Source organism: Dicentrarchus labrax, unplaced genomic scaffold, assembly GCF_905237075.1.
Source record: "Dicentrarchus labrax unplaced genomic scaffold, dlabrax2021, whole genome shotgun sequence".
NCBI classification, from domain to species: domain Eukaryota; kingdom Metazoa; phylum Chordata; class Actinopteri; family Moronidae; genus Dicentrarchus; species Dicentrarchus labrax.
The window spans coordinates 23,527,098-23,542,612 of NW_026136707.1; the positions used below are offsets into that span (position 1 = coordinate 23,527,098).

Below are 15,515 nucleotides of genomic sequence, written 5' to 3' on the forward strand. Positions count from 1 at the left end.
ACACTGATGACCTCACAGCCATTATAGACACACACACATATTTGACCCTCTCACCGGGCTGCACTGGAAAAGTGCTTACCAGGATTCTCTTGTGTCTGTAACCTCTTGAACCTCAGAGGCCTAGAGACCTGGAACTGATTTTCATTAGGATAAAAAACTCGCAGCAGCTACAATTTCAAGATTGGGATGTTTTAAGAATTGTCAGGGAGAAATTATAGTAGTTTTCACCCTGATCTCCTAGAAGTGTTTTGGAAAGCTTGTTTGGAGGTGAATCTGGTTAAATTGTTGGAGCATGCGTCCACCCTTTGTCTTGGGACAGAGTAGGAAGCTGTGCCAAACTCGGGTCAAATCAGATCAGCTGAGGTTCAGAACAGCCCAGTTTGGCCTACTTGATTTCGATCACACTGCATAAATCAATAGTGGTGAAAATTTGCCAGAGTTAGCCAATAAAAGCTCTTTTCATCTGCAGTCCATCACCATCTGATCCAACTTGGCCTAGTAATACATGCCGCATAACATAATCACAGCCACCTCCGCTCACTTCAGCTGGCCCAGAGTAAGATTGTCTGGCCATACCACTACTGTAGATAAACCAAGCCAAGCCTATTTCATACATCTGACCAAACTACAGTCAAACCTGCTTACTCTTAGTCCTTTGTATGTGAGGGCTTTTGTCTAAGCTCTCAGCAATACCATGAATCTTGCATGAACCATTGCCTGACCTTTAGTCCAGTCCTTTCCAGTCCAATTCACTCAATTCCTAATTACCAGCCAGTCTCTCACCTAAACTAAGCCACCCCATCCTAATCACATCACAGTGCTCCCAGTCATGACTACCCTCTCCCAGTCTGTCCTCATTTTGGTGTGGCCACCCCTTAGACCCCCATCTGTAGTGGCTCACCATGCCGGAGTGGTGGAGGTGTGATTGTTTGAGATCAGGGGGGTGGGAGCAGGCGAGGCAGGCCAGGCCAGCCGCACTCCTAAGGCCACTGTTGGATCAATAAACGCAGCGATCAAAGTCGCAATTAACCCACCGCGCTAACACAAACAGCCGAGCCAGCAGAAACAAACAAAGCCTTCATGTCACCTAAAGCGTTTATTTTTGCAGATTTCCACCTCGGCCAGGGAGACCTCCAGCGCTTGTCAGCTTCTGTAAGCAGTGTTAGAAGAGAGGAATGCAGGGCCACAGGGATGGCTGGCTGCCTGGCTGTGCTGCTGTGCCAGGCCACGAGCTTATTGCTTGTGGTGGCATGTGGGTGAGACCCAGCCTATCTGTTGTCAGGAGGCATCACGCTTAGATGCCTCTCTCATAGACATTGGGGGGGGAGGCTGCTTTCTGAGGTCGCAGGAAAAAGTTAATTTGTGTACATCCATGCACCACAACACACATCTGCACAGTGTCTTCTTCAGATACACACATTAATCATGTTAATTTGCAGGGAGACACTATTTACACTATTTTTACACTATTTACTATTACACTCACTATTCCAAATGTGTTTTTGGACAGAGCTGAATGCAGGAGGATATGCAGAAGGTTAACAGTGGGTGGGGTGTCCAAGGAGATTGGTTTGGGGATTTTGGGGGGGGGTTTGCTCTGTGGACCTTCTGTTCATCTGACCGGCCACTTAGGAAACACAGTGTCCTGTCTGGTTCAGGAACAGGAAGATTACATTTGGAGAGGTATCAGGTTTTTAAAAACAAAGAGATGTGTTTTCCGTTTGCTGCCGATCTCTCCACTGAGATTTTTCTGCTCCAGAGCTGCAAATGTTTTCACCCGGGATGCTGGGAGGGTGTTTCTAATTTCCTCTCCTCTATCTCTGGGTGATTTCCTGTGTGTCGTGGCTTGCTTATTGTGCGTGTGGAAAAAAACGAGGGAAAAATCTGTCGGTATATACATGTTTCAATGTGCAAGTCTATGTGCAAGTGTGTGTGTGCGTCACATGTTGTGGGGTCGCTCCACAGAGGGGTGATCTTGGCCTACAGGGTTTGTTCTGTGCTGAGGTCTGGACAGAGCCGGAGCCTCCAAGTTTCTCTTCCCTGCAGTGGTATGAAAACAATGAGCCTAACAGCGGATCTGACCACAGCGCCACAGGACAAATGTCTGACACGTATTCCACTGCCTGGGTCCAAGTTAGATGACTGTGACAGAGGTTGTTTTTAGTGCTGTCAGAATCATGTAGCAAAAAAGATTTTCCAAGATGAGGAGGCACTGGGCAAAATGTGCAGGTTTTTAAGTTTATGGGCTCAGTTTTGGGACAGGTTAGGGAAAAGGGGTAACTCTTATACATTCTGTAGTTTTTTGAATAAACAGCACTTTACACAGGAGGAAGAGGGTTCATACAGCACAAGCTCAAACTCAGTCAGATTTGGTATGACGCACTCCATCCTATTTATACAATGGAGGATCAATTTTAACCTCTGAGAGTATAGTTTTGTGTTGTTTAGTTATGATAGCTATAATTCCTCTTACCTTTCCTGCAGTCTATCAGTTCAGGTCTGAAACATTTAACTGTACCTCTAAGAATGACTATCTGAGAATAATGTACTCTCCGCTGAAGTTGCTCTTCAGAGTAGACAGGCTGTCCTCCATCTAACTCACTGTTCTGTCATTTACTGGCGAGGCACGGCGGATCCTAAGAGCCTCCTGTGGTTATATAGGCCATTTCCACATGGCCCCAGCCTTTTAAAGCCTAAGTGTGTTTGGCCCTCAGCTTCCTTTCTATTAGAACCTGCTCTGCTGGAACCAGATAAACCATCTTCACAAAGACTCAAGGGAGAAATGCTACACAAGACAGATCATGCACTCCCAGTGCTGCTCGGAAGAGGAGGAAGTAAGGGACGCTTTTCGGGGGTATTAAGACTGAAAGATTTGAAACAGGGTCCACACATGTGGCTAGATTCTGAACGCTATCTGATGGTGCAGGGAAGTGATCAGGAATAAAACTGAGCAGAACTCGCCACAAAAAAATGGAACAATCCCATATTTAGAACTCTGTGATGTGATGCCAGGCAGGGATGAGAAGGAATAAATAGACAAAGAAAAAAGTGTCTTTAGGCATCTTACCATTTAATCAAAGTACTTTCCAAATGGATATGTTTCCGTTTTTTAACATTTCAAGCTTTTTTTTTGTTCCTCTGTCTCTTTTCTAGTAGTATTTATTTACTCCTGACAGCATATGCTGGCTTCCTGATCCAGAATCTAGATTGAATTAGAGGCTGAGTGATTGTAGATCAAAGTGTAAGAAGATCCTTGTTCATTTAGAAGCCTAAGAGGAAGGGATCAAGGCCTAAGTCTCCGGATAAGCAATGGTCACCTACTAAATAACCAGGCTGTCACTCAAAAACCGCTGGCACTCACTTTTTGAGGCTGTGGGTCTTTTTACTGAATCCTGTGTTTGTCAGTGTGTATACTGAGAGTTATACAGCTAGAGACCACGAGTCTATTATGCTACATGATATACAGATTTCCTATATAATTTCCAGCTCGACTCAGTCCCCTGATGACTGTGTACTGTCAGATCTCTTACTCTCATCTCTGAATGAGCCAGCAAGATAACAGACATTTTCTTTACATACCAGGGAGGTACTGATGAAAGGCAGCAATGAGCAAAATGCATCTTTATAAGTACAAACACACACATGCACACAATCTTTGCTCGGTCTCTGATTCTGTGCCAAACAGCAGTATCCTCGCTACTCCGTATAAATCATACTGATCTCCCATCAGTCCAGCTTTTGCAGGTCTTTTGTGGTGATTTCACCCTCAGGGCAAACAGAGAAGGAGGAGGAGATCGGATGCAGCAGCCAGCTTGTTGTACTGAACTAACTCAACATCCAGCAGTCATACAGGGAGATATAACGATATAGCTTCAGCAGTGCTTTGTAACTGAGTTCATTGCTGTTGCAGGTGCCATCCTTGAGAGGAAGTGGTAAGCACAGCACCAAGTCTCAACAAGGATATTAAAAAGAGATGGGGGGCGGGGGGCTCTCTCTGAGCAGCACTTGTTTGAAGAAAAAGAAGACGGGGGATGTTAATTCAGGTGTTTTGGCTTGAGGCCATAGGGTTTTTAAATTTTTTTTTGTCTTGACTTTTTCATTCTGTATTTAAATGACTGATGACTGCAGTTTCACGGGTGATAAGATCTGTGATTTTTTTTGTGTGTGTGTTCAGGTTTGCATGTGCTGTGTGTGAACATGCAAGCACACATACGATGTATGAGTGTGTATGTGCTTTTGTAAACGTGTAAGTATGTCATCTGAGCATGTTTTCTCAGTTAAACCTGGCACGTGCAGCCTCATAAGGACTTGATTGGTTTCAATCTTTTTTCTTTTAACAGAGATTTCCTGGTCAAAATTGAAAAGTGTTCCTGTTGTTTTTGAAGTATATTTATAGAGTGTGCTGCGAGTGATACACCCTGCCCCCGAATACACACACAGACACACACTCACATTGTCCCACAGTGTTTTTTCCTCAATTAATCTGTCATTAGAGGCAGTGGGTAACAGAAGTGCAGTCCCATGCCGCTAACGGTTAACTCCATTTGTTATGTTTAACGATTTAGTTTCACTTTGACAGGAGATGATGTCATTGGACAAGAGGAATGAAGAATCGTGACTCTTTAACTCCTCTTTTCCCCAATGAACCTTCCATAATGACACATATACTTATGGACGCATGCCATTCTTAAACGTCTTACAGTAGGCTTGAACTTGATTCTAAATCTTTAATGTAATCCTGAGTCCTTCTCCTAGTGTGGTACAGCTCCAGATACCACAATCCTGTGCTGTATTTACTGTTTGTTGTACCTGAGTCATTTCCAGAGGCCATCTATCTGTCATTTTTGCTGCAGTTTTATTCCACATTACCCTGAACCCCACAGAGGGTAAAGTTGTGTAACAGATATTCCACACTGCAATTACACTTCTGGCTTTCAGATATTATTTGTGCCCATTTCTATTTTTAAATTCATTTCAGAGTTTTCCTTTTGCCGTGCTTGGAAAAGCTGCCTTTCCACGGGTCTACCCTAACAGAAAATACATTTTCACTCTCCTATTATGGATAAAAATTTAATTTAGTTTGCTGAGCCTTGCCAAAGTCCAGTAACACTGCAAATGTGGCCCTTTGCCTCCCAAGCATGTGACGGAACAAAGTCAGTTTTAGGTCAACCTGGCATACCTGTTAGTTTCCTGTCCTGTCACAGGACATTGTGCATGCTTTCTCTCTCTCACACACACACACACACATACACTCACACACATACACTCACAAACATACACGAACTTGGCATGCCCATCAGCTCGCAGTAGGGGGACATTGTCACACAGGCTGACTGCTTCCAGTGCTGTGTTTATTGGCCTGTTACAGAGCTGTTAAACACAATTGTGTGGAATACCAAACATGACCCTGCACAACCTCAACTGAACTTTTACACCTGAAGTTGTGACATGAAACACACACACTCTCACTTTGTGCTTTGACCTGTTAGTACAGAGAACATTTGTAGTGTATGCAATCATTCCATAATGCTGAGCGCAAACACTGGATTCCCCTCTGCTCCCACCAGCTCTTATTTCCTCTCCTCTCTCCCCTCCTCTAGGGTTTTCTATCGTCCCCTTGCTCTGGTCAAAACATCCCTACACAGACTTTCCACCCTGAATCAATGCATGGTCATGGTGTGAGACCTGGACACCAATAGCAAAACCTCAGCAGTGAGAGGGACACAAGGACAGAGCGTGATGGAGGGATAGATGGATACAGAGTCGGTCAGGGAGAAGAGCTGTCAATGGTTTTGGCTGCAGTCAAAGCTGTGATGCATATGGGACATTCTGACCTCAGACTGTTTCTCTCTCTGGATCTGTCAGCGCTGTTCGGCAGTGCCAGTGCTCCCGCTCTTGCCCTTTGTTACCCCTGTCATCTTTGTTTGGATACTGTATGTCGGTCTCCTTGTGTTTGTGTTTGTGTGAGTCACAGCTCCAACTTGAGACCACAATAGGGGGAGTGTTGGAGAGGTCTGCGGGGTTAACCAGGGTGACCTGCTGTTAGTGGTAGCCCAGAGAACAGGGTGGAGGATAGCCAGTGGGTTCTCAAAGGGTTCTGAGTTCACGTTCCTAGAACTGTGAACCGTATTGCAGTACCAAGGACGGGCATTTACAATGTTCTGTCAGTATGTTTTACTGGTATTTTGAGTACATCCCGGGATGAATTGTTCGGCTGTCTTTAAACGACTAGTGGTTTGCTGTGACTGAGAAAGCAGAGGGTTTCCATGGCAAAGGCATCATGTCAGTGAACATGAATTCATTCGAGTGGAAGTCATATTGAACATTCCTGAGTCTCTAGCAGCGGCCACGGAGGACTGTTGATGAAAAACTTTATATTACATGCATTTTGCATGTACCAAAGGAAATGAATTCAATACACCAGTCTGAGGTGTATAGTTTCTCTCATTACCTCTTCTGGTTCTCTCTTTGCAGGATATATCACCCACGCACGAAAAGTCATGCCATGGCTCATGGAAGGCGGGTTTCTAAACCTTTAGAAAGGTTTACTCAACATTGCGAGATAGAGCATTTTTCGACATTTTCGCTATTTTCTCATGAACTATTGTACCTCCTTCAAAAAAATCTGGCACATTTATCCCAGAATTGTCTATCGCAGTGTGTATTTTGCCTCAGATCCAGATGCAGATTAAACATTCCTAAACATTTTCTATTATTAAAATAACAAATGTAGACTATTGTGCAGCCTTGGCGGAGGCATGCTCTCTCTGACTGCTTTCTACATCTCATTATATTTTGATCTTTCTTGTTTACCATATTTGTCTTGGATACAACTTCAGCCAGTAACCATATTGCCTCCTGGAGTAGGTATGGATTACAATAAGGAGTTTGTTCATGGACTCTCTGGCCCCACAGACTTTAGCACGATTTAATCCAGACCCTGGCAAGGTATTTGACTAGCATTACAGATATTCGTATGTTTGGTATAGCATTATTTCCCTTGTCTTTCCGTGCCGTCATCCTTCTTCTAGCGACTGTGTGATCTGAAGTCAGATATTCATCTGCGGCTGCAGCCTCTGGTCCCCAGTGTGTGAAGTACCAAGTTCACTATTGTTCTTATCTACCCTGCTGACCTTAACTCCCTCACTCAAAAGAAAAGCAAATGTTGCTTTATTCACCGCCCTCACACTCAGATAGTGTCATGCACTGTTGCCATTGTGAATTACAACATGTTTGTTTCTGTGTTTTTTGTGGCTTTTATTAGCTGTCACCAAAAGGAGGGAAAGAGGAGAAAAAAGCTGACTAAAGATTAGTTTTGTATCACCCAGTTTTAGGACTGACAGGCCATTTTCTTTTCCATTACATACTTAGGCCCTTTGAAGCATTTTGAGCCTGTTTTTGCTATAGTGTAAACATGTAGAAACAGCGGTCGCTATGCCCAGTGAATGCCATTCAGTTGTTCAACTTTTTCCTCTGTTGTCATCTGTGAGATGTTATCTGATTATTGTTAGTATTTCACTGTGTGATGTGGCAAGTCTGTAGCTACCATACACTTGACATCATCTTTGGTTTTTTGTTGCCATGGGGAACAACAGCAAAGCATTATAAAGTCATAAGCAAACACCATTAAGGGTATTATGTTTTATTGTACACACTAGCAATTAGGGTGGTAACTTATACAGTAGGTGCCCATTTTTATCTGCCCTGTTATAGTACAAGAACTATTTCTGGATACCTCCTCTTGTGGCACAAACTACTCTTAGTTTAGACCTTTGCTAAGCTTCCCCCCCCCAAAAAAAAAAAAAAACTGGCTGACCTAAAGTATTTCTCGCCATTAACTTTCCCTTTCTGAATACTTATTAACAAAAATCTACTTCATATATTACATTTAGCTAAAAATATCCCACAATTGCTAATAAAACGCTTCATATAAAATGAAATGTCTGTGAAATAAAGAGCCTGACATCTGTGTCTTTTCAAGTTTAGTTTTTTAGTAGTTCACCAGGGTGAACTTTGATCAGTGAGCATTTATTTTAGTATTTGATATTTTCCAATGATTATGTATAAAAGTTTGTCTCTGAAAGTTTGATATATGGTGACAGATTAAGTCAACCATCAGACACAGTATAGGAACTAAAATAATTTAGGTAACTGTAGTTGATATACAATTGGTCTGTATGGTAGGATAGCTCTGCTCTGAAATGATCCGTTTGAAACAGCAAATGTTTAAGTATAAGATTACTTTCTATTTGTTATGGTTGAACGTAGTATGTACCTCTATCTCTGACATTAATAGGGTTAAGCTTAAACATGCTGTATATACAGAGATATACATACCTTTCAACAACATCTTGGTTCTGCATTAAATTAGTCATGAAATGATTAGTCAATTAATCAAGCTGTGAATTGATGGAAAATGAATCAATGACAGTTTAATGGATGAAAAACGCCTTTATTATTTTAGTAATTTATTGAGCCAAAATTTTCTGGTTCAAGATTTCTAAATGTGCTTGTTTTATGTGAAGGTTTTGAGGCTTTTGTGAAAAACAGGCAGTATTAAGGTTCTGCTAACTTGTTGTACAAGCCTTTTCATTGTTTGTACTACAAATCAATTATATAAAATACCCTTTGATATTACTTATAATATAGTCATTGAGTACAATAGTTCTTGGGTTGTCATGGGTGCCATTGTTAGAAAAAAAAAAACATTTGATGGTTAAGGAATAGCCCAAGTAATAATGTATATATGACTAAACCAAGATGTCCAGCAGGAGAGCATTAGCTTCAGGCAGTGAGCTCAAGGTGCAGACCAGAGTCACAGTGTTAAACCCAGCGGTTTCCGTGTGTCTGCCTGCTTTACAGCTTAACCCTGCTAAGATCTGCAGCAGACCAGGCAGTGTCAATGGATTTTCTTCCTGCGTGTCGGCTCTTAAAAAAGGCCAAAGACTTATGTGTCAGTGTGCAAAAGTGTTCCGATTTCAAACCCCCCTTTGAAGAGTAATCAAAAGAGGAAGCAGCGTGAGATGAATGTGTAACCATATCTCTCCCTCTTTCTCTCTTGCTCTCCTTCTCCCTTTGTCTCTATTTCAGCCTTCTTTCTCGGTTTCTGCCAGTCTCGCTCTCTCTCGGCTCTCATCAAAGCTGGGAGAACTGGCCTTCAAATACAGGCCCGTTGGAGGCGTTCCAACATTTGTGTGTGTGATGTTAGCAGAGAGCTGCACAAGTGTGTATGCAAATTTCAGAGGAGGATGTGTGTTGTATACTGAATATATTGCAGTATAACAGCGCTCAGTCATTAAACCGAGCAGTTCTCTGACTGACACACAATCACACACATGCACATTATCTTGGCAGCACCTGCTATCTGCCCCCTGGACCCTGCACTCCTCTCCTTTCTGTTAACTGGTCTTTTAAATCAGTGCAGCCTGGTGTAATGGAAAAAGACACTGCTCGTACACTTACTGGCTACTGGGTACTGACCTAATGGCTTGTAAATTTCCCCTTTTTGGTGAACAGAAATATGTGTGACACAATGCAGCTGGAATGGGTCTCAAACCCTTTTAAAAAGACTTCAAAAAGGATTTAACTTCAAGATTTAACTGTGAAAAGTCCCTGACATTGTTAAAGGTGTTCTGTTTCCTAGATATGGAATTTCACATTGGTTTTAAATGGGCATTCAGAGTCTCACATTCTACTTTAAAAAATTTTTTGGAGGCAAATCCTAAAGCAGGACTGAAACATACATGCATAACATTAGATAGGCGTCAGGCAGAATAGCATATATGACTAAATGTGGGATTGACTGTTTCCATTTTTAAATCAAGGGAAAGGCTTATTAAGCATGTTCGGTCTTTTCCAGCAACACCCAATGTTGTGCACACACTTTGTCTTATGCAATCCAAGGCTTCTAATGTTGGCACGAAGCAGTTTCCCTTGAGCACTTGACTAACTTAAAATCATATAAGGAGGCCAAGGCGGATGGGTGGTCAGTGATCATGTGAATTGATTATTGTGGTTTCAATTGTCCTTTATTATTATTATTTTTTATTTCCCTCCCCTCTCCAGTTGGAGCTGCAGTCATGCTGTGTGTTCCTGCCTAATGACAGCCTCCCCTCTCCGAGCACCATCATCTGTGGTGACATTCCCGGCACCGTCCGTAGCTGGTACCACAACCAGGCCTCCATGCCCGGGACTCTGGTAGCCTGCCTGCCACAGATCAGTGTCCTCAGTGCTGGGCACAAGTACATGGAACCGCTGCAGGAGCTCCCCTTTGTGGTCTCCAAGCCCATCTTGGAGGAAGGTAGGTTTTCATACTGTGTCTAATGAAATCTCAACTTTAATTAGAATGATTAAAGTACTGGGAGAAGAACACACACCCAGATATGCAGTGAGAACACCAAATGACCTGGTGTCAAATAGATTGATTTGAAAGTTTAAATGAGAAAACAAAATTTCACACTTTGGAAAACAATGATGGTGATAGGTTCATAGGTTAAAAATGGGAGTCTTGGCAAATAAATTTCAATGGGTGGGAAAAATCTACTCAACTTTTATTACAAATGAATTTGCTTTTATTAATAATTGAAATGAATGCTTTCATAATAGTAATAGGCTACATAATGTGAATTCATCATCATTATGGTCTTTTCAACACTGAGCAAACCTTTGACCCACTACCACTCATTTACCATGACAAAAGACAAACAAACTTAAGTAGAGCGACTTTGAGAGATAGATCTTTCACATGTGGTGCGCACACCTGGTCGAGTTGACACAAGCAACACTCAGACGGGTGAGCAGTGTTTTCTCTTTAGAAGAAGAAAAAAAAGGGGGGGGGGCACCCTCCTTTTTAAACTCTTCAATGACATCAGCATTGGGCATACAGATTTCAGAAACGGAGTAGAAAGAAAAACGACAGCAAAAACAGTTACATCAGCAGCCTTGTCAATGTTGCCGTTAAAATTAACAACCCATGCTTTTAGTAATTCATTCCTACCCTTTGAAAAGCTCTTCATCTCTCATTCTCAATGCTCTGGATCAAAGCGTCCTGCCCACGGTGCATGGGAAATGTGCTCTTCATGGCCCTGTGCTAGCGAACAAGTTCCCCTTCTCTGTCAGATGGTTCTACCAGGGTTGGCAAGTTAAGTTAAGTTCAAGCTCTCCCAGTGTGGCATCTTGTCTCAGACCCACAAACTTAGAAAACAGTCTAATTTTACCGTGTCTTTTGATGGGATCCTTTGTTTGCTTATTGGGTGTTGAGTAGTTTGGGTGTTGCTTTTGAGACAAGATACTCCTTAGTGCATCGTTAATGTTTTCCATGAAGCTTTCTCATCCCGTGTACAGTGATTGACTTTGATTTAAAGGTAAACAGGAGGAATAATCTAGTTGTCATACTGTTTTTGATTATGAGCATTACTGACTTTGACTCTTTGTCTTTCTCTCAGTTTCACAATCATTTGGCTTGTGCTCATTGTTCTCCCTTCTCTCTCATCCTCCCTGCTCCTCTCAATCTCTGCCAATATCTCTCTGTTGCAATTTTCATTCTCTTATTCCCACGGTATGTGTCCCATTCCTGCATTTTTTATGCATCCTTCTTTTTCTGTGTCTGTCACCAGGTGATGCCTTCCCATGGACAATAAGCCTGAGTCAGTTCAGCGTGTACACATTACTGGGACAGCAGCGAAGCCTGAGCCTGTTGGAGCCTATGGGCTGTACCTCCACACTGGCGGTCACATCCCATAAGCTGCAGAGCTGTTCTGAAGGAAGACACTCCTTTGTAGTCTGCCTCCATGTTGATCTGCAGCCCATCCACGTCAAGTGCTCCAACCCTCAGGTCAGTCAGACAGTCCACGAATCTCACAAAGTAGTCATCAGATTTACATGTATATTTATACAAATCATCCCGTTGTAAACTTTCCTGAAACATGAACACACGAACCCTGGCAGGGTGATCCTGCCTCTGCATGATTTTCTGATATAGATTGACCTCAATAAACAAACTGCCTCATCTTCTTACCTAGTATAATTTTCATGAAAATGAAAGTGTAAACAAGAGAGTGTTGCCTTGTTTGTTTTGGTCAAACATTCTGAGGTCTGACTGAAGGAGAACTGCAAGACTCACCATCATTGTTTTACAGTGTGTTATTATGTTTTGGTGTGAGCATGATGAATATGGACAGATTGGAAATGGTTTGTCTGTTTGTCTCCCGGTTAGGTCTCTGCTTGTTGTTCATCACGCTGTTACAGCGCTGTAATCACATCTACATGTACCATTACACATGTTTTGTTTTTCTCGCAATTGAGTTAGCTGTATTGAATTAGGTCCCTCTGTAAACACTTAATTGGGGCGACCTTTTGAGTGGTCACACTGTTAAATGTCTCCGACCACAGTGATGAGCCATGGTGATATTGAGGGGAATTGGTACCAGAACCAAAGGAAAGCCTAATCTGTTGGTGGTGAAAACTTTCCCAGAGATGAGGAGAGCTGGTCATTTATTGAGGGAAAGTTTCTTTTCTTTCTTCTTCATCTCTGTTCTCCCTTTCAAACGGAGTGCCTGTGTCTGGCAAAGCTGGGAAGGCTTATTGCGATTATATGATGAGTCATTATTAGTTTTTGGGTCCAATGAAAACTTCTTTTCTCTTCTCTTCTTTTCTTCTCCTTTCATCACAGTCCCTCTTCTCTCTCTTCCCATCTGTTCACCTCCTCTCTCTTTCTTTCCTTCCTCTGTGTAAATTTCTGACTCGAGGGGGGTTATAAGCTAATACTGTACCAGTTCAAGTCGTGCAGCAGCGCTTTGAGAACCACTGCCAGAACAACCCCACCCTCTCCAGAACAAAAGAGACCTCACACTACTTGCTCCTCTTTCTAATTAGCATTGCCATTTGTGGGAATGTATATGGGGATGTCAAAACGCTGCACAGTTGCTGCACAATAAATACCACCAGCACAGTCATATGAGAACACAGTGATGGGTGTAGGGAGCAGGACCAGTTTGGGTGGTGGACTTCCATCTAGCGCTTAAAAATCAATCATTATTACACTAATTGTGAGACATTAATACATTTAAAGTCAACAAATATAACCAATGAGTTTGGCCTCTTAACTTCTCCTGGCATTTAAACTGCATTTTTGTGACATTCAGTCAGATTTTCCATAATATCCGATGAATTACTTCATGACACAAACAAAGGTATTTTTAGAGACTGGGGTGAAACGGTCGAGCCATCTTTTCCTTTTTTTAACTTTTTCACTTTTTTCCCCACAGGTGTCAATATATGTACATGGTAAATGGACCTTTACTTGTATAGCGCCTTTCTAGTCTTCCGACCACAACCTTACGATTAAGGAACGACCCGCTCTGCCTCTGAGCCACAGCCGCCCAATATGTGGTGTATAAAGCTTGGTCATTTGTGTAATTCTCTCTATGAAAGCGTGTACACATGAATAGGCAAGTTTCTGAATGGATTTTGGATCAGTAAATGTTAGGGTGCAACTGCAGCTAAGATAGGAAGTGAAGTAAGTGTCTTTGAATGCGTGACAAAAACATTAATAGCAAAATAAGGGATAAGCAGTAGTTAAAGAGACTGAAGGGGGAAAGGGGCCGGGCCACGCAAAGACACAGTTGCATTTTCCAACACATGCTCATTTGATTTTATATCAAATAAAATGATATAAAACATCATTCTCCTAATCCTTTTATACATATCAAAATTATATATTGTACTTAAGCTGTAAACCGACTTTTAATGGAATGGCGATCGCATCAAACTTGCCTGCGTGCTCTTGCTATGCAAAGTGTGTGTCGTCTCCAGTCTGAGTTTGTGTGTCTGTGTGAATGATTCATGTGGGTGTCAGAAGGATGGGGTCAGTAGCTTCTCTTTTACCTTATCAGGACCACCTTGAAATCAGCAGACATACACACACCATCACAGTTTGCTTTGACCTTTGACATCTAATTGTACAGCATTTCAGTGAACACACATACATGCGCACACACACACACACACACACCAGCCACCACACAAACTCAACAATATGTCAAATTTGTGAAGTTTCTATATAAACTATGCTTAGATAAAGGCACACAAGTACTCACCATCTGCACGCTGTCCCGCCTTTCATCTGTGTTTTTATGAATGACTGTGGAAGCCTCTGTTCAGTCTCCAGTTTGTACTACTGCAGCCGAGCAGACCTCCTGATCTGCAGATGACAGGTCTTTGGAGAACCAAGCCCTCCAAATGTTCTGCTCACTTCCCCAACTCACAAAGTGTGGCACATGCATTGTGAGCTCATGTAAGCATGCAAGCGTGTTCATTTGTGTATGAGTGGGTGTGGGCGTGCGTGTGTGGCCAAGCCTGTCCACTGGCTTGACAACAGTAGCTGAGCTGAACCAACTGACCCTACTTTCTACTTATCAGGGATATTTTGAGCAGGAAGTAGACAAAGGATGGAACAAATGGCAGAGGGAAGATAAGAGATGAAGGAAAAGAAGGATAAAGTGTGGTGAGGATGGCAAGAAGGACAAAATGAAATATGAAGACAAATGATGAGAGGGTGGATGAAAGGAATGAGATAATAGAGAAATGTAGTAAAAATCTCATCCTGAAAGAGGGGATAGGGTCTAAACCCCAGACTGCTAAAACAGAGGTCATGTAACAACCCTTTTTGTTCCACCCTTTTCACCTCTACTTGGTATTCTCTCTCTTCCTCCACATCTGCTGCTGAGTGCAGTAGGCCTTGTTGTGCTTGGTTGGACTTCCAGGCCCCAGACTCTCAGAGAAGAGAGCGTGTAGCCTTTCCTCTCCTGACGGCAGTGCAGTCCGGTTGGGTATGGCAGACAGCTGTTGGCCCTGTCCCTGGACGGCTGCTGGATCGGCGTTAGCAGCTCTTCCTGGACATGTTTGAAATGGCCCAGCTGTAATGTATTGTGCGGCTTTTCATTTGATTTATGCTTATTTATGGAAGGCCTCCCTGTAATGTGTGCGCTAACAGCCATGCATGTGTTTGAGCGAGCAATAGCGAGTAAAAATGTGTTTGGAGTAGAGAAAGCAATTTTGTGTCTGTGCACCTTTACTTTTGAGGGATTCTCAGTGGTGGGGGGTTAGTTGGCTGCAGAAGCGAAGCATTTGAAATCCAGAAATTAGCTCACTGTGAAAGAGCGTCACTTTTCTCTCTTTCTTTCCCTCTCTCTCTTCTCTAAAGAACACTGAGTGAATGCATGAATAACTGAAAGCATCACATCACATTCCCCTGCCTTCCCCTCATGTTTTCCACTCTTGTTTTTGGCTTTGTTGTTGTTTGAAGCTAAGGCCTCTTTTCATGTGAACACATGATAAATAGTTGAGAACACTTGACGCCGAGCCTTCAGTTTTTCCTAACCGTGGTGAGTTTTTCAGGGGAAATTGATGACACAACTTAACTTTCCTCTGTGGGTGTTTCTTTGGGAGTTTTGTTGTTATGGATAACAAATTTGTACAGTGAAGCACGTGTATGAGCATGCTGTGCCTTTCAAATA

General features: G+C 42.6%; 1 protein-coding gene across 7 annotated transcripts in view; it reads left to right on the forward strand.

Annotated features, from left to right (window-relative positions):
• LOC127366381 (intermembrane lipid transfer protein VPS13B) overlaps positions 1 to 15,515 on the forward strand; it is a 315,825-nt gene that overhangs the window by 148,299 nt on the left and 152,011 nt on the right. For all 7 annotated transcript variants that reach the window (XM_051405186.1, XM_051405181.1, XM_051405183.1 and 4 more), the window contains exons 23-24: positions 10,066 to 10,300; positions 11,616 to 11,833. In XM_051405186.1, the coding sequence (XP_051261146.1) occupies positions 10,066 to 10,300; positions 11,616 to 11,833 (453 nt within the window). The remainder of the gene's footprint in view (positions 1 to 10,065; positions 10,301 to 11,615; positions 11,834 to 15,515) is intronic.